This window comes from Crocodylus siamensis, chromosome 7, assembly GCF_052110815.1.
Source record: "Crocodylus siamensis isolate JL-2025a chromosome 7, ASM5211081v1, whole genome shotgun sequence".
Classification (NCBI taxonomy): domain Eukaryota; kingdom Metazoa; phylum Chordata; order Crocodylia; family Crocodylidae; genus Crocodylus; species Crocodylus siamensis.
The window spans coordinates 33,718,608-33,741,948 of record NC_143401.1 but is presented as its reverse complement, the minus strand read 5'-3'; the positions used below and the strand labels follow the sequence as shown (position 1 = coordinate 33,741,948).

The 23,341-nt window shown below is 44.8% G+C and overlaps 2 protein-coding genes across 2 annotated transcripts in view; both read right to left on the bottom strand.

The window, feature by feature from the left end:
• The window catches only part of BMS1 (BMS1 ribosome biogenesis factor), a 41,634-nt gene extending 37,039 nt beyond the window's left edge, over nucleotides 1-4,595 (bottom strand). Inside the window, exons 1-4 of the mRNA XM_090057347.1 lie at nucleotides 4,456-4,595; nucleotides 2,975-3,217; nucleotides 2,395-2,585; nucleotides 44-123 (exon numbers count right to left, since the gene is read on the bottom strand). Of these exons, the coding sequence (XP_089913473.1) occupies nucleotides 44-123; nucleotides 2,395-2,585; nucleotides 2,975-3,150 (447 nt within the window). The 5' untranslated portion in view covers nucleotides 3,151-3,217; nucleotides 4,456-4,595. The remainder of the gene's footprint in view (nucleotides 1-43; nucleotides 124-2,394; nucleotides 2,586-2,974; nucleotides 3,218-4,455) is intronic.
• A 5,785-nt stretch (nucleotides 4,596-10,380) lies between these two features.
• On the bottom strand, nucleotides 10,381-21,420 carry LOC149859663 (uncharacterized). Its single transcript, XM_090058699.1, has 3 exons — nucleotides 21,318-21,420; nucleotides 11,946-12,790; nucleotides 10,381-11,403 (listed from the first exon to the last, which is right to left on the bottom strand). Exons 1-3 carry the CDS (start codon nucleotides 21,418-21,420, stop codon nucleotides 10,444-10,446), a joined length of 1,908 nt encoding a protein of 635 aa, XP_089914825.1. The 3' UTR covers nucleotides 10,381-10,443.
• Nucleotides 21,421-23,341: the final 1,921 nt, after the last annotated feature.

Genomic DNA, 23,341 nt, shown 5'->3' with positions numbered 1-23,341 from the left:
AAATTCTGTGACAGGAACTTCTGGTACACTGTTACAAACTTACCAAATCAGCAACTTTAGCAAGATCAATCATTGTGTTAATGTCACATCCACATTCAATAATGGTTAGCCTACGCTTTTTACCTGTAAATAAAATGAAAATGGAGGTAAAACTAAATAATATTCAGGTTTATTTACTGTTGAGGATTTAGACAAATTATGCCACCTTGGGTAAATTTATTTGAATGACAAAACCTACTATAGTAACATAAACAACTAAGCAGCATATACCAGAAATCTCTCTCCCTATTAAATTAATTAAGAAGAGCTTGGATGAGTGAAAGACGCATGTAAAATTTTAAATTCCTGTTAGCTTTGCGGTTAATTATATTTGCTGTTTCTTAGATACATTTTCTGGATTGTGAGAAAGTTTATTCTCCACTATAATTTATGGTAGGGACAACATAATCCAATTTTTTTCCCCCAAAGCAAATACCTGATGTTCCTAATATGCTTGGGTTGGGACTAGTTCCTATTATAATGGTTCCCACCACTTCCTAGTTCATTGGTCCCTGCTCTAAGCTGCTTATAATTTAACTAAATTTGGGTGTCTGCATCAAGCTGAACTTTTCTAGGAAATTCCATATAAAAAGGTTCAAAAATAAATTCCAACAAACTTTTCTTTGACTTTTAATGGCACCAAGCATGCTAGTAGGGATATGTCAAGGACAAATTTGGGTGGGATTTTCATGGACATGTCCAGACATGCTTGGAGTACTTCTACAGAGTGGGGGGACAGGAACAGAATGTGTTCTTAAATCAAATCAAGCCACCTAAATTGGTGAACTTAGGTTAAAACAGGATTGGCTGGCAGTTTTGAGTTTTCTCCCAACCTCCTTAACCGACTTTAATTTTATCTTGTAAATTAAACATTAAAAACCAAAGTTCCCTCATTTTCCCTATTATTTCACCCTAAGTTAAGTGCTTTCTTTTAAGTGGATATGTTAACAGTTACATTCCCCGAATACTCCGTTTAGATCTACGCATGCAACAGCCTATAATCAAGCCAGAGTCCCCTACTATTGTAACTATGGGTCATGCTGGATCCCAGTAACTTCTCCAACCCCACTTCATCAGGACCAAGGAACATGAAGGAGGCTGCCTGCTACAAATGCAGAGATGATAAGAACCAGACATAATAGAGACACGGGAATCCCTAAAGGACACAGGACTGGAAGGAACTATTTGGATCACAAGTCCATTACCCTGTGACCACAGAAAACCAATTAAGAAAACCATTAAGTCTAGAAAGGATCATGCAAATATCCACATCACTTTACCAGCAAACACCAAAAACTGCAAAACGCCTTCCAATACACTGTAACGAAGTTAAGATGTTTAGTATAAGGAGCAAAAAAAAAAAAAAAAACACAACAAGATACAGGCAGACCAAAAGGCACAAAAGCCTTGTGCTTTGTGAATTTTGGCCTTTTGTGTGCATGCATGCTGATAAATCTCCAATTCTATACTAACACATGACTTTTTTGATAGCTACATTCAATGCCCAAGTTAAGGTGATACAGGAAATCTTAATTCTAGTATTTCCTAAGATTTGAGTACAATTTTGTTTGCAATGCAGTGTTGTTTGTGCGTGACAGAGCAAGTGATGGGGACTTTTACTTCCAACACCAGAGATCGTATAATTTTTTTAGGTAAGTACTGAAACAGATGATCTAGAGAGACCAAAGAATGCTGTGCACAGAGAGTTTTAGAGTGTAGGTTAGATAACATTTGTCCGGGGCAATTAACCAGAAATAATCCTGCCTTGAGCAAGGGTTGGAGTAGGTCATCTCCTGCAGTTTCATTTAGTGCTGTTTTTCTATGATTCTATATGTATTCTCCAAAATTCACTAAGAGGAAAGTTTTCTAAGGCACTAGAAACCACTTGTCAGAAAATATTTCTACCCATTATTCTTATAAAAATACTGATCTTGAAAAACTAAGAGGAAAAAAGGTTTACTTGATTTGTGCACTGCATATGACTCTTCAAGCAGTCTTGTCATTCTCTAAGTTTTTGCTTGTGTACATTAACACAGCAACAAGGAAGAGACAAATATTGAAAAGAGAACTTGATTAAATGTGATCATATGATTTAGAAAAGGGGATTGGTGTGTGGAGCTCTTTTACACTGTTCTTTTATCAGATTCATATTTCCACATGGTCAGTGCCTTCAACCTCTCTCAGAATATGCTGCCCAAGTGAAGTATGCAGTGACACATCAAAATGTGTTTATTGTTTGGATACACTCTCTCATACACAGCAAGCATACAGTAGGAACAGAGCTTCTTTCTATTTAATGCTCTAAAATCATGGTCAAACAGGGTGCTTTGTATTGCTTGGGTTACTTCCCCTCACCTGATACAATTGTTACAGGACCCCGGATTTCAACCAGTTTCTGCCTTGTGAAGTTCTTAATCAGACATTTTATTAAGGTGCTCTTCCCAACTTTTGGAGGGCCAACTACAACGACAACCACAGGAGGTGGCTCCAAGGGAGTTCGGTCCACCACTGGAATATGATGCTTTTTTGTTTTCAAGTCCTGAGTCCTATTTATGAATTGCAAGAAAGATGTTATAACAAGTCATAAAGCAGCAACATTTCTTATTTCAGCAACCCATGCACTTGGATTTGTTTATCAAGGTCTCAGCTAAAAACGTATTTTTGTGAAACTCCCATCAACCCTATTTAGAGCTAACCAGATTTACCCATGATGATGCACTAACGCAAACTTGACTATGCTGTGGCAGGTTTAGACAAGTCCACATCACGGACACCTTCATAAGAGAAACTACACTTCTGATGCACTAAATCATGATGGCTGCATGAGCACACTTAAGCCCAAGTACATTGAACACATTTCTATCAGGACCAAAAATAAGTTCCAGGAAAAGATCCATTGTGTCTTGCGTGGTCTAAAACCCTCTCTGTAGAATACCTGTGAAAGGTTCTGGCCATCCGCACAAAAGACTGGACTGCAAAGGCCTTTGGATTCCTCTTCCGAGCATCCTCTTCATCCCCAAGTCCTAAGTCATTCAAGTGACGTTTCTTCTTTCTGTCAGCCTTTGGCCCACTGTGTTTTTTGCAATGCTTCTTTCTGTCCTTTTCTTCCATCTTTTTGTCAGTGGTCACTTATCACCAAGTTCAAGCTGATTGTTTCTGTTAACAATGCAGAACATAGCTGGCATATGGAAAAAATAAAGTGTGTGAGAAAAAGCAGCAGCATTATTTAAATACCTGTCCTCCACCTTTGAGATAAATAGCAGAATTTCCTCCTCTGAAAGTAATGCCTATCTACAAGAACAGAAAGATCCGTAAGTTATAAACAACTGATTATGAGTTTTAGTAAGATAGCATCTAGACACCCTATTGTGCTTGTTGCTGTACAAAAAAGCAAGTCCCTATCACAAAAAAGTTTCTCAGGTGCAGTAATATCTTCAATATTTGGCCAACACGTAAGTACCCAATGTTACAGGAAACCAGAAAACAGATTTCAAACAAAATGAAGGCTCCTATTGTGTTCCAGTTAGAAAACCATAAACTCCTATTCAATAAACAGGTTTCTGAAGCATGGTAAGAATCAAGGCGTCCTTAAACAACTAATAACTGGAATAAAATAAATTGACAATCACTGATCTCTATTTAAAAGGGATCATTTAAAGAACAGCCAATCATAACACTACCTAGAGGAAGATGCTAACTTTACCTGCTCAGTTCCCTGGAGGAAGTTAACAGGCATCTTTGTCTAATCCCACCTGCCAATACGATGCAACCACAAGCTGGAATCACAGACTGATGCTGTGCACCAGTTGCTCATAACCTGGAAGCCTTGACTTGACAGCTAGTCTGCAGGAGTTCAAGACCCCTGATCAATTAATCATGTTCTAAGTGATAACTAAGCCACACCTTCATTCAGTAAATGGATTGAAAAAAAAAATTGTGACTGTGGGGGGCTACTTCCATAAACTTTATTAAAAATGTATTGAACGTTGGGATGTTTTGTTTTGTTTTAATGAACAAAAAGTTTCCTTGAAGGTCCTGCCCAGAACCAGTGCTTAAGTGCTACAAAAACCCCAGGTGGTCTAAGAAGAGATGTTACATCCCCCCAAAGAACCTCTCCTACCTATAAAGAAAACCGGAAGTGAGGTTGTAGCTGTGACTGCTCAGAAATGATGACGAAAGCAATGGTTTCTCAGGGGCACCTTCTGTCGCACCAGTGAACTCTCTGGGACACCCGGGCAAGCTTCCCAGTGCGGCCCAGCTCAGATCAGCGCCGCCAGAGCCCTCAGCGGCTCTTCAGCCCGGTATTGCCACCCCCAGACGGGCCGGGCCGCTGCCGGGAGCGCAGCCCGGGCCGGCGCCCTGCCCCTGCCGTCACCCCCAGCCCCTCTTTCCCTGGGCGTGCTAGGCCCGACCTACCCCGCCGGCTCCAGCTCCGGCTCCGACTCCGACTCCAGTGCCCGCGTCCGCGTGCGCTCCCGGCAGACGTGCGCGGACCCGCCCCGGAAGCAGCGGGCCGAGCAGTTCCGGCAGTGCTGGGGGATGGAGCTGCCGCGCTGCCCCAACCCCGCCCCGCCCCGCCCCGCCCCGGCTCTGCCAGCCTCCCAGCCGCGCAGGCGGAGCGGGGGCGGAGCTGAAACTGCGCTGAAACACCGCCCCCTGGCCCCGGCCCCGGCCCCGGCCCCGGCCCTGGCCCCGCTGGAGCAAGCGGGACGGGGTCTGCGACTCCCAATGTCCCCCGGCGCCGGCACAGCGGAGTAGGGCTGGAGGGACCGGGCAGGGGCGTCTGGGCCACCCCCTGTTCAAGGCAGGATCGTCCCTGGCCGAAACCCCCCGCCTAGTGTCTGCCCAACCCTCGGGGAAGCTCCCAGCGCGAGAGGCCCTGTAGCTTCTCCGGGCTGCCCCGCCGCCAGACCGCGCTCCGGGCCAGCGAGTTCTCCCTCCCCGGCTGTTTTCTGTGCCCGTCTCGTGTGTTGAGGCCCGCGTGTACTTGCCTCCTTCGCATGTGTCTGAAGGGGCTTTGCATCTGCAGTCAGTGTTGCACATGTATTTCAAGCATCAGCCTCGCGGGGCAGGTTCCGGGTGCGGTACCTATCACAACGGGGCCTTGCACTCGGTGCTGGACTATGCTATGCTGAGGCCCTAACCTATGTCCATCGTAAGAGGCCCCATACAATAAAAATAATCTATAAAACTTTCAGTTGAATTATTGTTACTTATGCACAAATTTATGAACTCAATATGAATAACAACTGTGGAGCCATATACCGTGGCAATGCATTTCCCCATATCTCATTTATTTACCAACTGATTATTATAAAACTTGATATTTATTGAGTCTTTTTTTTCTTATTTAGAGGCCCCTCATATTGTGAGGCCCTAGAATGTAGTTTAAGTAGCTTAAGCCTAAATCTGGAACTGTTTGCAGTCTACTTGCAAGCAAGCTCACTGTAGGCTCTCAGCCAGATCTAGATCACAGGACTCCTCCTGGGGCCAGACCTGTGAAGCCAGCAACAGCTGCAGTGGGTCCAAATCTGGGGCCAGCAGCACTGGTCTTGGCAGAGGACCAGAAGCAGGTGACAGAGTGGGTGGGGGAGCAGGCAGTAGCACAGATCCAGGGTGGACAGCCACAGGACAAGCAAGGGCTATACCTGCACAGCCTTTGCTTGCCACCCTGCCACTGCTGGCAATGTCCATGGGGGCCCAGGCACCCCAAGTTCTGTGGCAGGTTATACTCCAGAGGCTACACCCCGCAATTTCCAGTAGGCTGCTGGACTACTGGCAAGCCAAGTGGAATGGTTCTGCAGATCAGATCCATGGGCTATATGTTTGACATCCTTGCACTATAGCAGGGGTAGGCAACCCCTGGCACACGTGCCAGTGTGGCACTTGAAGGCATTTTGCTTGTCACATGTGCCTCAGAGCAGAAGGCAGGAAAAGGGCCAAGGCTGCACTGCCACAACAAAGATCAGGCCTCTCATGGCTGCCCCAACATCTGCCCCTGGCACGCCAGCATCTTACAAATTGAGGTCACAAGTGTTTTGGGCACTTTGCCCAAAAACGTTGCTGACCCCTGCACTATAGAAATACAAATACACATAACAGAGAGAACAACATCCCCTGTTGCAATATATTTACATACTGTGCATTGCTTCTTAGACCCAGACCCTGCAGACTTGTATGTTTTCATCAGCCATCCATTTAAGAATCTTTTTTTGCATTTCTGGAAAGAACTACTATTAAAGATTCAAAATACCTTTGGGGAAAGTAAGCTATTTCATTATCAAAGGCCTGAGACTTTAGTCAGTACTTTGACCCATGGTTCCATAGTCATTAAGGAGACACTTGCAAGCTTGGCTTATTCAAAGAAATGACTTTTCTTTGAAGTAATCTGCAACCAAAAGATGTAGGACTGTCATTATACCACACAATAGCAAGGACCAGAGCAGCTAAAACGGCATTCAGATCCCAAACAGATTTTCTCTAGATCCTGCTACCTGTGGGTGGTTGTCTCTCACAGATTCACAGTTTAGGGCTGGAAGAGACCTCATAAGATCATTAGGTCCAGCCCCCCTGCTCTGGACAGGAAAGACTGCTGGGGTCAAGTAACCCCAATAAGGTGTGCTTCCACTATCTGTATTTCATAAGGGTCCAACGTAATCTTATTCCAAAATACGCCATATGCCATGGTGCCAAAGATTTCCCCAAATACAAAACAGTGGATTAATTTCTCCGTTATCCCCTTCCTCTTTGGTCAGAGTACTGGAAGAGAATTTCTAGGTTGCTGGTATTGAGACCCGGCAAAGGTAGAACTTACTGCTACTTATTTTTGTTCTTGCCTCTGGCATTCTGCACAAAGATGAGTATGTAGGCTGTAAGAAGGCAAGGCCTGTATGACTCAGAGCCTTGGCCCCTTTCCTGATGTCTGCTCTGAGGCACATGTGTCAAGCAAAATGCCTGACAGCGAATCACAGAATGGTATCCTTAAATTTACTATCCTGAATTCCAGTCAAATTAGGAGGGACCAAGACCAGTTACCATACAATTCAGTAACATGTATAAACTAAGTTCCACTTTAGCTCCAAGTACAAGGGAGGTCACAGTGCACAAACTACCCAAAATGAGGCACTAAGTTACACCTTTCATTGTATAAAAAAAAAAAAAAAAATTAAGACTGGATGCATTTTGGTGACTGCATGACTAACATCTTTTGTGGGAGTCCCTTCAGGTCAGAGCTGACACGCATTGAGTTTTCAGATATGGATACACTAGCATACGCTAATAAAGACACTATCTAAACTCCTCTGTAGAATTAAGACAAGATTTTGATTACAAGCAGAAAAGGTGTTTAAGGAAAATTTAAAGACTGAAAACTTTTTTTGTTTTTAGAGATTATAGAGTGCAGGCAATAACATTTAACAAGTCTATGTAAATTCTCTTATCTGTAAAATTCATGCCAGACGTTACATAAATGCAATTTGCACCATAGGCAAAGGTAAAGTCAGATTATCAGTTCATTAGAGTACTGTAGGTGTCTCATATTTGCTCTGCATGGTAGGAGGCATATTATTCTGCTTAGTATTGAGATACTGCAAGCCTGTGAGAAGTAACCACATATATGTGGTCAATGGGAAGAAGGCTAATCCTACACTACATGCAAAGGACCCAAGCCATACAACTTTGTATTATTAGACATTACAAATGCATCTTTTTGGGGAGTTGTGGGTGATTCTTCCAAATGAAGAATGCTTAATATCACCACATCACATGGACCTTGGGATAATTTTGTAATCTTTGTAATTGCAGAACATGCAGAATCAGAAGGTTCAGGAAAAGGAACCAGGAAAAAATGAGCTGACAGTTATCACAGACTCATTCACAGTGGCTTTTGTTCTTAGCTGTGTAGCAAGAAATCCAAAGGCTGGTAGAGTACCTCTTCCCTTCCTTCCCATCCACCTACTCTTTTCCCCATCGAGCTATGTTTCTAAAGACTACATGGGAGACCATACTTCTGTTCACAATCTCCGGTGTATCTGTTGGTCTGTCTTTGCAAGTAAAATTTGAATTTTCACTCCCTCAGGTGTTGGAACTAGAGGGAAAATTTTGACCAAATACTTTCCATTAAAGCCATCAATCTTCTGGAGAATTCCATCCCAATACTTGGTGCCTAAAATACATGTGCTTGGCTTGTGTTGTTTCCTCTTTCAGATAAAAGTTCTACCAAAACAGCTTGACCATAAATTCACCTAAGTCAGTGAATAAGCTATAGAACTAGCCAAAGTTAGACATTATGGGAACTACTGATTAGGGGGAAGAGGCAGGAAAAAAAAAAACAACTCAGCCCTGTAAGCCATAGAGTAATTCTGTAGGTATGACTCTAGTTTTAGTCTATTCACCCCAAAGCACTGGTGCAAGTTCTTCTCAAAAGTTATTTAGACTGGGATTAGGACAGTTTAGCAGAGGCCACTACTACAATCTATTCCTCCAAACTTCTTGTTGGAAAGCTCCCATGCAGCTGAGCATTGTGATACCTAGAGTGAAGAGCTCCTGCACTGCTCCTCAGGCTCTTGTTATATGCATCGCACTAGACATACTGACTGCTAAAGAAAGTTGTAACCTTATTCAGGTCTCAACTGTGATCTGTTTTTATACATGTCTATCCACTCCAATTTAAAGTTCATTTCACATAACAAACCTGAAAGCTACTTCAAAACAAAACAAAATCCCATCTGAGCTGCCAAATGCAACAAAAAAATCCAAATGCAACCCACCCATCTGAGCTGCCTTTTCCAGCTGCTCATACACCTTTTAGCAGGTTTCTTCATCAGCTCATGGGCTTATCAGCATTCCACTTCTATTACTGCCCAAAGGCTCAGCAGGAGAGAACAATAGGCCAAAAAAAACCAGGACATTATTTAAATAGTGTCTAAAAATGGTCTGGGACAATATTTGAAGCATCGGATATGGATACAATTTCACCTGAATTGTACTTGTAAAATTGTAAACAAATGCTATCTAAGGAGCAGAATGCAGAAGCAACCCCACCACCCACCCGGAAACACATCAGTCCTTAAAATAAGAAAGAAAAAAAAGGCAAATAGGAGCAGTGAAGGTTTTTGGCTTTCTAATTTGAAGCAAGACATTTAACCCTTAGAGGTACATAGCAAAGCACTTAGTCACATGGTGGTCAAACAGACTTTTCTTGAGGGTTTTGTTGTTTTTGTTTCATATGAGGCAAGGATTTCTTAGGGTGGTATCTGATATTGGACCAGCTCTAGGTAGCTGGGATAGAGTTAGACAAAAGCTTTGTCCAATATCAGATACCACCCTAAGAAATCCTTGCCTCCCTCAATTTCTGGACCATCACAGCTTTCAGACAGGACATTTGAAAGAAACTTTATTAAAAAAAAAACAAAAAACAAAAAAACAGCATTCAATAAAGTTTTAAAAACAAAGTTTATTGAAACAGTCATGTGCAATCATAAATAAGTCATTACAATGCATGCAGCAGTAAGTAAATAGTACTTAGTATTTTCATGGTACTTTTCCTGTTCAAAACTGCTGGATTACACTTATCACAACTATACCCATTTTACAGAAGCTTTGCTTACAAGTTTGACTTTTATTTAATAAAAGTAGCAAAGGAACCCAATTTAATACATCTTAAAATCTAAAAACATTTCAAAGAAGCCATAGCTACTTCTTAAACCCCAAACAGCATTTCCATGTGCAATTTCAAACAATATCAGGTCATCCTGGTCACAGCCATGTTACTTCATCAGCCAGGTACCAGTCTCCCCCAGTGCATATACCCACTAAGTTCAGGCTCCCGTAAGAATTCCTTTGACTTCCTCAAATTCAACAGAATTTAGACAAATGGACTAGCATTGGCCTGAATTAAAAGCACCCTTGATAGGAAACATCTTCCCTTCTCCCTTATATCCCAAAAACAAAGACCTACAGAAGTGTTTGAATATTTTGAAATGAACAGAAAATTAATTTTGAACATGAGTTGTTAAGTTCTTCAACTGAGAGAAGTAGTAAGCCCATAAAACCCTTCCCATAATCCCTCCCCTCCAGTCAGAGATAATCTAGTTCAAATGTAAAAAGCTAGACTGAACTGTTTGCGAACAATCTACAGACCAAGAAGCTGGTCAGTGAAAATGTGGTGGCTAATTATAATCAAATATGTGCCAGGGCATGACAAGCAGCTCCTTGACAGTTCAAATACAAAAGACTCCACTACTCACATGTGATGAAATGGTTCTTTGCAACCTTTTCGCAGCTCTCCACTCACTTCCCCCCCCCCACATACACACAGAGACTCACATAATGACAGCCAACCCTCACTATTCTGAGACTTTTTTCCTTATTCAGAAGACTAATTACGCAAACAGCTGCCTATTTTCATGTGTGACCCAAGTGACAGGTTGCATATTGGCTACCAGAAGAGAAGGCATAACTTCTATCACCACCCTGCCCCCTCTTCTGCTCAAGCAGCAGATCAAGAGTAGCTCCAAATAATTCATTTCTCACATTTGTCCAATGATAGTCAAATTCGTGTACAGGCTCCTGTGATGGAACTAAGGCAGTCAGTGTCCCCTGAGATGCACTCTGACATTTTTCAAATGCTAAAGGGGGAACAGAAACAATAGGTAAGTCAATGTCACTTCGTAAATTGCACTTAACCTGCCCAGACTCCATCTTTATTTGCGGTTCTCCTTCTTCATCAGCACTTAAAATGGCACTTTTAAGATGAGAAGTGCTTGCATTGATATACAAACATTCATCAATTGTTCCTGGGCTAGTGTTTAGAGAGACAGGCATCCTGTACATATTCTCTTTAGCAGCTGGATACTGGTAATCTTGTGCATACTGCTGCCCTCCTAGTTTTAGAGTTGCTGAGGACTGGAGAAGATCTCCTTCTGTGTAATAGTCTTCAAGTAAGGCTTTGTTGTATGGATGTTGTTGCACTGGTTGCAAAGGAAACTGGATCTGGGAAGAATTCCCAGTGGGGCCTACACTGAACTGAACTCCATTTGCCATGTAATCCAAGTTGTGGTTAACTGAGGGCTGGATTGGGCTTCCTGCCACATATGTGTTGTCCGAGCCCCTGAAGTGAGCATCACACCCAGAAAATTGCTGCCCAGAATACTGCAAGGGCTGGCAAAGAAAAATTTGATTGGTCCTTGCTAGATCTGGCTGCGGATTAGTGAGATTCTGATCAGGTGCTGGATCATGCATCGTTCTTGGGTTCTCTTGGCCCGGGTGGGCCAGCTTCTGTTTGCCACACTCTTGTTTGAAAGTGGCAGAAGCTTCTGCCTTCTTGTGATTTAGCTGCCTGGCTCTCCTGTTTTGAAACCAAACCTGGGAAGAAGCAGCAGAGAAGTTAAAATAATTTCTGACAGAAGCACCCTTTAAAAAAAGCAGGATGCGGGGAGAAAGGAGGGGAGAATTTCACTTGACACCAGAGAGGCACCAGGTTAAGTTCTTGCTCCTTACACACAAAAGCGAGCAATGCTGATATGAAAGCACTGACTCTGGGTCTCACGCTGACCTCAACGAGAAGAATCTGATAGGATTCGTTTTTAAAAACTCGTTTTAATCGTCACCTCTCCCCAAACGACTGAATACCTGCATTGCATTGCCATGTCATGCACTGCGGGGAACCGGTCCTGGTTTAGAGACCCGCCGCCCCATGCAGGACTACCGGGACACTCCTCCCCTTGCCTCGCAACGGGCCGTTCATTAATCAGGCCACGGCCACGTCGCGGAGCTGCGGGCGCCCCGCGCTCAGCCCAGAGCTCCCGGGCGCCCCGAGGAGCCGGGCCCGCGGGAGGCCAAGCCCGGGGAGCCCGACGTCCGCTCGGCGTCGGGGCAGCAGCAGGTGCCGCGCGCCGCCGCCTCACCTGGATGCGGGACTCCGGGATGTCGGTGAGGCTGGAGAGCTTCTCCCGCACGGCGATGCCGGGGTACGGGTCGTGCTCGAAGGTCCGCACCAGCAGCTCCAGCTGCGCCTTGGAGAACGTGGTCCGCTTCCTCCGCCCGCCCTCCCGGGGCGCCGGCCGGCCGCGGGCTCCTGCCGGGAACAAGCCGGGTCTCAGCCTCTGCCATGCAGCCCCGCTCCCCGCTCCCCCGGCGCTGGCACGAGCCGAGCCCGAGGCAAGCCCTGCGGCGCCCGGAGCCGGGCCCGCCGGGGGCACGAGGCCGAGCCGGGCCGCAGGGCAGGGCTCGGTGCGGGTTACCTGCGCAGCGCGGGGTGAGGCCGGCGGGCTCCATGCCGGGCCGCCTCCGCTCCGCTCCGTCCCCCTGGCCGCAGGTCTCTGCGGGCCCCCGGCTCGGGCGGGTTTTATAGCCTCCCCCCCGCCGCCCCTGGGTCTAGCTGCCCTTCCCACCCCGCCCCCTCCACCGGGCAGTGTCCGCAACGTGCCCTGGCCTGACTCAGAGGCGTCCCACACCTCCATTGTCATCAAATCACCAAAATACACATCGTTAGCAGTGTCCCGGGAAGTAGCCACGATGTCTCTGGCCGAGGCCTTGATTCCGCCCGGCTGATAGAAGGCGGCGGCTGGCGGGGACCGGAGGGGGTGGCCTGGCAGGGCTGCACCTTCCCGGCCGTGAATCGGCCCCGGTTCCCTTCGGGGAGCAAAGCCCAGCTGCTCTGCACTAAGGACACCCGCTGCTTCTTCCTGCAAAGCCGTCTGAAAGGCATAGACTTGATTGCCAAATATGGGCAGGGGTGTCTCAGACCTGCCTTTATTTAGTTTGAACAAAAACAAACCAAATATAATGCCCGCTTATCATATAATTCCCCAGGTGTTCTATCCTTTCTTAAGATCTCTGTCCATTAGAACTAAATTCAATCTTGAGCCAATCCATGGGAGTTTCACCACTGACTTGATCGGCTAGGGGAAGTGACAGCAGCTCTACCAAGCATATTAAAATTAAAATCATACTATAGAAAGCAAAAGGATTGACTTCAAGCTAGGAGCCAGACACTTCCCTACAAGAACATTCACATTGGCTTCCATGCCAGTTTTACCTGGTAAATAAGCCAGGGAGACTGAGCCCACTCATGTTATATAACTTCACCCATTTAAGGTTAAAGGCTGCTCATGATCCTATTCATTACATTAAAGTGGGAAGTAAGGGGTTGGAAACAAGGCTGAAAGAGGTCAGCTAGTCCAACTCCCTGCATGAGGCAGGACCGCCCCAGTTTAAATCATAAATCAGTTTAAATCATTCCACTCTTCCAGTTATATCAAGAGTACCAAACTGGGCCTAACATAGTAACACAGAAGAGGCTGGGATGATTATTTAAACTGTCTGACCAATATTAGAACTAACAAGTAGTGCTCCTCTGAAATTCCCAAAAGGTAAAACCTTAGGAAATTTTGACTACAGCAATAAATGGATTTATTTATGTAATAATTTGCCAAATTAAGCCAATTAAGGCTATCCCAAGAGGTGTTCAAGAGTAACAATGACGTTACCGTATGTGCCTTTCATCCCAAAGTAGCTCAAATTATTCTGCAACAACTGGGGCCCACTCCCCCGAGCCTAAAATCAGGATTGAGATGCTTACACTTATATTGTTGCTCACTGCTGATATGAAGCCTGACACTAGAGTGCAGCACACTTAAAAGAGTTTAGCAATGCACTAATCTGGAAGTGAGTTTCCCTCCCCATCTGAATGCAATGCAGTAATGCAGACCAATAGTCCTAGCCTTCACTTGCCAATGGATAACAGCAGGGAGCAAATAGATGAGAATCCTACTTTGCTTTCCTTGTCCATTTCAGATTTCTGATTTCCAGTGACCACAGGCACCCTCAGAAGCTCTCACAGGTAAAGATTTCCCGACAATGTGAGTTGTGAACCACAAGAGTTTATAAGACCTTTGTGGGTTGAGTGTAACAATCAAACCTAGGTTAAGGGAATGAACTACTCTACTAAGTTTACTTTCAAACCCACACCCCTGATTTGTGAAATCCCTGCATTTCTTTTTCATTCAAATCCTCAAAGTATGTTGTAGGCAGGCATCATAATGGGTAGGGACAGAGGACAGAAGAAAAAGAGAAAGCCATTGTTAATGGATGGTGGATTATTCACTGTTCAATGTATGATTGCTTGTGTTCTCTTGGACTATGTGGGACTCCTTGGCTTTAGTTCTCCTTTAATGGAGTTAGGTATGCTCATGAGTAAAGGCTGATGAAGGCACAAACATAATGAGCACATGCACAAACCTTCAGCTCTCATGGACAGATGCCAGATTATAAACTAAAGGCAAGGGTTTGTTTGTGATATCTTTTATTGGACCAACTGCATACAGCTCACCTACTACCAATACAAACTATCAAAAATAATCTGTGCCTCTCTTCCATTTCCTGCACTATCACAGCAACAGCCCCAGAATATAAACTGTTATTTTATGTTCCTAGTCCTCATAGATGGAGAGAAAAAAATGTAAGTTTGACCCAAACTGGTGCATTTGATCTGCAGCCCCCTCACCCCAGTGCAGACAGAAGCATCAGTCAGTGGAGCCAAAGTTGGGAAGAAACCCCACCCTACAGCAAATGCCAGAGCAGAGCAGAACTCTGCTGCAGAAAGCAGGAGCGGGGCAAATAACTTGCTCAGGCAAAGGCAAGACAAGAATCATCTTGTCCGAGTCTTTGCTCTCTTTCAGTGACTAGCCATAGGGCAACTAAATCAGGCCTTTGTTAACACCGCAGAGCTGAACATGTCAATTCACACTTCCCAGAGTTATTGTTTGAGGCACTTAGTTAGGTAGCCTCTTTACACCCTACACCCTTCCATTTTTCCAAGGTTCTTTGTAATGGTAATAGATAGAGACTTAGATTTTGTTTTTTGAAAAAAGTGTGATTCCAGGAAGCAAAGACTACCCACCCCCCTCCCCCAGGAAAGAAGAAAGAAACAAGCTCAGCCCTGATTCCAGCTCTTTAGGTCTTGTTGAAGTCTATGAACTTTGTCACTGACTTCAGGGACGCTAGACTTTGGGAACAGATTCTCTCCTCCCCAAAAGTCCCTTTTAACTAACCAGGTAGTGTAAAGGGGGTTCAAAGGAATAAGGGGAATGGGGGTGGGGGAGAAGAAACTGCCAAGAAGTACCCCAAGAACACTTGCAGATTCTCTCCTTCCCAAAGATCCTGGAAGTTTCTGCCATGAGGCTAGTGAAAAGGGAAGTACCCCAAGAACACCCAAGCACCAGTTAAAGAGGATGTTGAAGGGCAGCTGGCACAAGATGAAGACAGGGAAAAGCACTCTAGAGAAGTCCACTGGCAGCTGGTAGGAAAAAGCCTCTGCAGCTGCAATAATTCATGATCAGGACATATCAGCCCCAACCAGGCCGTGTTCTGGGCAGTTCAAAGGAGAGCTGAGTTGTGTAGCCTTTAGTCTCTGGACCGTGTGCGGCAAAGCATAGCTAGTATATGAAGGTAGGCATGCTGCCATCTAGTTAATATTTCCCAAGTCCATCTGCTGGTAAAATTAAGAAGAATCCTACCCTAAATTATTACAAACATTTCAGAATAGTATTGTGCTGCTAATTTTTAATCAGAATTTGCATCCAGACAGGAGCTTTGAGTCAATGTTACAAACTGTTCCTGAAACATTTACACCTCATAAAAAGGAGGCTTATGCCTGCTTATCTACAACACCTCTTTATTTATCTTTTGGGGGAAAATTTTGCAGCCTATTATTTACTACTCAACACCATTAAGTCTGCTCTTAAAAAACCCAGTACATCTTTAGAGTAATAGTGCCAACTCCACTGAAATAGAAACAGGAAAAACTCTGAGAATCTGAAAAAAGATTTCATATTCAAATGCATGGTAACGTTACGGAGTGTAATAATTTGTGATGAGCATGCTGCATTCTAAATAAGTTCATATACTGCACTCCTCACCCTCTAGTGCCTTTCTGTAGTGCATTTAGCAATGTTACCAAAATCTGTCAAATGAAGTTTGCTCTGCTTTCCTCTTCCCCATGAAGAAGTGTGAGCAGTAAAATGTCTTCTATACTTTTCCCAGAGCCTTATGGACTTTGATCCCAAAAATCTTGCAGAAAAGAACAATTTTCTTGCAATTTCCCAGTTGGTCTAGTAAAAGGTATCATTTTGGAACCAAGAGTTATAATTTTTTTTATGTTTTCCTTTCTAAGGTGCATTTTGTAAATATATGTGGTGCTATATATTCACATTAGAGAAGGAGCTCAGAGACGTGTGCTGTGCAGATGGAGCAAAAAGTGACTGCCCTTAGTTTTAATGGTCTTGATTCCATCCTTCAGAAAAAGGAGATGCCTTCTGTATGAATGAACTTAAACCCCTTCAATAGTATTTTCTATATGCTAGAAGAACGGTCTCTTCCTGCTTGGCATCTGCAGGATCCAAAAATGTCTGGATCAGTTTTAAATGTTCAAAAAAAGAATTAATTGTTGGCCTAACTCTGCTTGCCTTTAAGTTCACTATGAAAACAATTAAGGCGATGAATGCTCCTGAGGAGAGGGAGGTGAAAAAACACACCTTTAACTTATACATGTATTTAACTCTCAAAAGTAAAATAAAATGATGGACCCACTTGGCTAATCAGAAGTCCCTGAAACCTGGCTCTGATGGATAATTTAAAATTTGCCATCTAAAAAGTGTTGCTGGAAAAACTTTTGAATTCATTTGTTTTTGTCACTATCCCTAGCTCTGATCCCTATACTGTGTAGTGCCCTGGCTGCAGAGTCATGTGATACTGTCCAAATACAACTTTCACCATTTTCAAAGAAAAGCTTGAAAAACATGATTTAACTGGAATTGGGCGATGCCTGCACACAGCCTGGAACAATAGCTCCAAGACAAGTGGCCTGCACCATTCATAACTGAGTCACGGAGTTTGAAAAAAAACCAACCAAACAAAAAAAAACAACAGTTTTGAGGACTGACTTTCATACCATAACAGCAGAGCAGTTGTAGCTGTTGGATTAGGGTGGTAGCAGGGGCAGAAGGCCCTTTTCTCCTGCCAAGTTGTCTGCTTTGGTTGGAAACACTATCCTCCCTTCTATGGGACATATGCCAGATCAGATAAGGCCCCAGAATAATGGTCCAGAGCAGAATTTCCCAAGCTTTTGGGGTTTATGCACTGCAGTGAATTTCATAGTTTTCATAGACATTAGGGCTGGAAGGGACCTCGGGAAATCATCGAGTCCAGCCCCCTGCCCCAGGGGCAGGAAGTCAGCTGGGGTCATAGGATCCCAGCAAGATAAGCATCCAATTTACTCTTGAAGGTGTTCAATGTAGGTGCTTGAACCAACTCTGCTGGCAGACTGTTCCAGACCTTGGGGGCTCGGACAGTAAAGAAATTCTTCCTTATGTCCAGCCTGAAACGATCTTGCAGGAGTTTGTGACCGTTCGACCTTGTCATCCCTTGGGGCGCTCTGGTGAACAAACGCTTCCTCAGATCCTGGTGGTCACCCCTGATAAACTTATAGGTGACCATCAGATCACCCCGAGCCTACGCTTTTCCAGGCTAAAGAGTCCCATGTCTCTCAGCCTATCATCGTAAGATCTGTTTTCCTGACCTCTGATCATGCGCGTGGCTCTCCTCTGGACTCTCTCAAGCTTCTCCACATCCTTTTTGAATTGTGGAGCCCAAAACTGGATGCAGTACTCCGGCTGTGGCCTCACCAAGGCCGAGCACAAGGGGAGAATGACGTCCCAGGATTTGCTTGAGAAGCATCTATGGATGCAAGCCAGTGTTTTGGTCGCCGTAGCATCACATTGCAGGCTCATGCTCATCTTGTGGTCAATGATGACCCCCAAGTCTCTTTCTTCTGTAGTGCTATCCAACTTAGCACTGCTGAGCCTATAAGGATGCTGCAGGTTTTTCCTCCCAAGGTGGAGAACCTTGCATTTTTCGGTGTTAAACACCATCAGGTTCTCATCTGCCCACTTGCTGAGCTTGTCCAGGTCAGCCTGGATCACCCGCCTATCTTCTGGCAGGCATGGGCGTCCCATGGGACTGATGAAAGACTAACGCAAAGTACCTATTTAATAGGTTGGCTTTTTCCTGGGCGTCAGTTGCCCCATCTGGTTTAGCAGGGGTCCAATGTTGCCCTTGCTTTTCCTCCGGCTCCCCACATATCTGAAAAAAGACTTTTTGTTGTCCTTGATGCTTGAAGCTAGTTGGAGTTCAGTTGCAGCCTTGGCTTTCCTGGTTTCCTCCCTGCAGGACCAGACCAGCACAGAATAATCCTCCTTGGAGGTGAATCCCATCCTCCATCCTTTGTAGGCTTTCCTTTTTAGCTGCAGGAGGTCTGCTATGTCTCTGGAGAGCCAGGAGGGCTGCTGTGCCTTCTTGCTGCCTTTCCTCCATGTCAGAATAGATTTAGCTTGTGCATTGAGGATCGTTTCCTTGAGAAGCGATCTCAAGGAACTCCCTTCTTGAACTCTCGTCTCCCTGGGGTCATGGTCCCTACGGGCCTGACCGACTATCCTCTTGAGCTTGTCAAAGTCGGCTTTTCTGAAGTCAAGGACTTCTGTGTTGCTGACTGATTTGCCAGCTTTATGGCAGATGGTGAAGGTGATCAGCTCGTGGTCGCTGTCACCCAGCTTCCCATCGATCACTAGGTCACAGATTAGGTCGTCCCCCATAGCCAGTACCAGGTCAAGCAGCGCTTTGCCTCTCGTTGGCCCATAGACTTCTTGAGTCAGGTAGAGGTCATCCACGCACGAGAGAAAGCTTTGCGACCGCTCGGATTTTGCTGAGTGATCTTCCCACGAGATGTCCAGGTAATTGAAGTTACCCATGACAACCAAGGTCCTGGAGCAAGCAGCCTCAGTCAGTTCCCGGGCGAACTCCTGGTCAAGCTCAGGACTTTGAGTGGGAGGTCTGTAGCAGACTCCCACCGTTGTGGCCCCTGTGCCGTATTCCCCAGGAATTTTTACCCAGAGGGTCTCTAGCTGTCCATGCAGGTCGCCAACATCAGCTTGCAGGGACATGTAGCTTTCCTTCACATAGAGAGCTACGCCCCCGCCCCTTTTGTCAACTCGATCCCTCCTGTACAGGGTATAGCCCTCTATACCCGTGGTCCAGTCCTGGGTGGAGTCCCACCAGGTCTCCGTTATCCCAATGACATCATATTTCTTTGCACTGAGCAGGAGGACGAGCTCCTCCTGCTTGTTGCCCAGGCTCCTGGCATTAGTGTACAGGCAGGCAAGTGTCCCCTTGGGGGCTCTTCCCTTGCCCACAGATTGTGCCAGGGCTGGGGCAGGGGTGGGCTCCCTTAAGTGCTTCGTCTGCTGGCTTTGCAAGGGCTGCTCAGTGGGCCAGCAGTGGCAGTAGTCCCCCCATCCCCCAGCGGGCTTTGTTTAAAGCCTGGTGGAGCAGGTCACCCAGCCTGGCTGAGAAGAGCCTCTTCCCCAGGGGGGAAGAGGTGGAGGCCATCTCTTCCCAGCAGCTCGCTGCCTCTCTCACCAAAGAGCGGGCTGTGGTCATGGAAGCCAAAGCCTTCCTGATGACACCAGTTCCGCAGTCTTTGGTTCACTGTGTGGATCCTCCTCTCCCTCCTCAGCCCATAGCCCGAGACTGGGAGGATTGATGAAAACACCACCTGAGCTCCCAGACCCCTAAGCCCCGCTCCCAAATCCCTGTAGCACCTCATGACCTGGCTGGGGGTGCTCTGAGCTGTGTCATTGGTGCTCACGTGAATAAGGAGCATGGGGTAGTGGTCTGTGGGCCAGAGGAGCTGTGGGATCCTCTCCGCAATGTCTCGGATGCGGGCCCCCAGGAAGCAGCAGACTTCCCCGCCTAAGGGGTCGGGGTGGCAGATTGCCTCCTCAGTGCCCCGCAGGATGGAGTCTCCCACAACAAACACCTTTCGCTTCGTCTTGGGGAGAGCGGGGGCAGTAGCTGTGGTTGAGCCTGGGTTGCCTGCGGGAGCTGGCAACTGAGCAGGCTCTGCTGGGGCTGCAAGAGGTGCGAATCTGTTGCTAAGTAAAGCCAGGTTGCAAAGTGAAGCCAGCCATTCTTGTGCTTCCCTACTTTAGCTGCCAAATTCTGTTCAATGCTTTTGTGCATAATACTTTTCTCTTTGTTGTGACCTTACATCCCCCAGGAACCTTTAGTATCTCCCTACCTCCCCTCCCCTCCACCTGAAAAAAGGCATGTCCCACTGTTTAGGAAACCTTGGTCTTGAGTTTGGAGACAGCCTTGTCAAAGTGGAGCAACAATGACTCCTCATCAGTCCAGTAGATGGCTCAGGCAGAGAGCACAGCAGTGCAGGATGGGACAGGATGGGTTGGGGCAGGCCCAGGATTGCCTATACCAGCCTTGTCTTCATGCAAGAACTTGTACCTCAAAGTATAAAAGTTGTCCTCTCCTGGATCTTAACTGTGTTCCTCCTCCTTCTCAGAAACAATTTGTCCATAAAACTTCCCAACTGAAATATCCTCACTCTATCAAGACTGGTCCTTTCCCTAGGATGACTGGACATAATCATCTGATCCATACTGTCTTGCCTCTCCTGTTCAGTCCTGCAAACTCCAGTCAAATTAGTAGGTCTGTGGAAGCTATTACATCTTATGCAACTTTAAAACTTCATGGCCCAGGAAAGACAAATATAAACCTGCATTACTTGGCCTTATTTCCCATCACCCCCACCTCCCATGCCTTTATCAAAGATTTGCTACCATCATTCACTAACCGGCAAAGATCCCACAACACAATCAGCTCTTTCATCTCCCATTGACTTCCTTAGATTTTTTACTTTAAGATCTTGCAACTCAGTGAGAGATAAAAGAACACTTCAGCATCTTAGAGGAGTAGGCCCCTAGTCTACAAGTATTAAGACAAGGGTTGTATCTTCTTTCCTTTCTGCAAAATACAACACACCCACACCATGCCATACAAATACTAAAGAACCCAACAGCATAGTCTGCCAAACCCAATTACAAATCTTAGTCACCTAAGGACAAGTACATTTGGCCCTAAGGCTTTTTCCACAGGGCTGGAGTCACAATGTCTGGAGCCCTTCTCCTCCCTGTCCACTGAGCTAAAGCCCAAATGTCTTCCCTGTTCCCTCCCCACTCCCACATAATAAACCCCACCCTTGCTGTTTGTGCTGAAACATGCTGTTTACCCATCTCACTGTTTTAATAGACCTGTTGCTGTCTTCCCCTGCTCCCACACCACCTTTCCCCGGATATCCAATCTTGACTCTTATGCTGACCATTAAGAAAAGTGTGTTATATATTAAAATAATATAGCTCACACATTCTTACCCTGAACATAGTCAAGTATAAGTGGCACTAGCTGGCCATGGTTAATTTTAGGGTCCATCTCTATATAAGATCTCTTAATCCATCTCTCTTCAAGGTCAAACATCTTCTAAGTAGAAAAGCAAAACAAAATAGAGAGAGCAAGTTGACAAAAAAGCATTTTAGAGAATGAAAGTTTGATAGCAGGTAATATATGTTTCACTTTGTTTTGGCCAGTCTACACTGGGAAAAGACATGGCTAGTATAATTGTAGCAGCAAGACACAGCAGAAATCGGCAAAAGTTCTTTATTGATAAAATTAAGCCAGTTCCCCAAATGAAAAACTATTCCAGCCAAAGACAAGAATTATTGTGGGTGACATCTTTTATTAGACCAACTGTTCGGCTAGTATAGACATAGGCAGGCTTTCAGGCATCCCAGTACCCTACTAATAGTGTGACTATATGTCCCAGTTTAGCCAGGAGAATGCCAGATTTCTGGCCAGCTGTAGAGAATTATAATGGTCATCCTGGAAATACAGGGGCATCAGGTGCAGTCTGTCTGGGAATCAAAGAAGCATAGAGCTCTTTTCAGGTGAACAGGTAGGTACCACTGCCTGCCCAACATGCTACCCCACCCCTGCTGACCCCTGTGGGGAGGCCATGTTCTGGATGACCTGGATTTCCTTATGGTCCACCTATTTTCTAAAGTCAATTTAGCTATGCTGGCAAAATGTTGTAGTACAGATTGAGCCTTTAAAAATGGTTTATTATCTTCAAAGATAGTTCTCATCTATGTGAATGGTTGTTATTACTTTTCACCTTTTTTACTATATCATACATTAAAAAAGCAGAATAGGTCAGGCAACATATACAGAATATTTATTCACTAGGGCTAAATGGTTGTCCATCATTCAACAGACAGCTCAGCTATAGAATATGCTGAAAAATCAATCATATCTACACAGCACCATGTTGTAACCAGGTCCCCTGACTCAGCTATTGTAGTATGAACAAGGGCTTAATAATGCCTTGTAACTGATGTGGGCTCTGTGTGTTTATCTATCTTTTCCTTTCCATTTCCTTTTTTGGAATACAAAGCCCCTGGTGATAATTGTGTCTCAAGTGGGATGAGCATAGAGGACCTTGGTACAAGTTCTTTTCTCCTATGAACATATTTATTTCAAAATGAATGGGAATATCATACTTTTATAATAGAGAGTAAGATTATGTCTTAAATCTTTGTGAAAATTACATACACCACTAAGGCCAATGTGGTTTACTGAGATCCAGCTGGAGATTGTATACTAGACTCATAGTTCAAAATGCCAAACCATTCTAGCTAGGCAAGAAGGTGGGGTGGGGGTATAGAAATCAATCACTCATTATTTGCACTGTACGAAGAACTTCTATTACAACACAAAATCTGAGTGCATTTTTTGGCTTGTCCGTTGGCTTCAAATACAATTCTCAATACTTCGAAGCCTGACCACTTATTTATGTACTCAAATATGGATTTAGGAAGGAAAATCCACATTTGGGTTTCTGTAGTTGAAAATCTTTCATATTATATTTAGTCTTCTAAACCTTTATGAACTTTTAACAAAAATGTGCTGTTTATCTCAGCATTTAAAAGCAAGTGATTGTTTTAAGCAAGTGTTAATTTAAATACTTCCTTTCTCCTTAAGAAGAATAAAGCTATGAAGTTCATTCTCCTTAAGAAGAATGAAGTTCATTTTCTAAATACATGACAATATTATTTAACAGTCAGGAAGTTCTTGCAGCACATTCATTTACTCTGGATTAGATGACAAAACAAAGGCGCAAAGAAATCCTCTTAATACTTTCCATCTTCTTATACAATTTCTAAGGAACTGATGGTTATTTGTCTCATCAGTTTAAAGTTGCCTGCACTTAAGTATGTTTTCTAGCAGTGGTCCCAATCCTAATCCTTATTTAAAGGCAGTTGCTATTTACGCAAGTCAATTTACTGACTCCACTAGGGTGACTCAGCTGATGAATAAAGATTCAGTCTGGATTAGGCCAAAC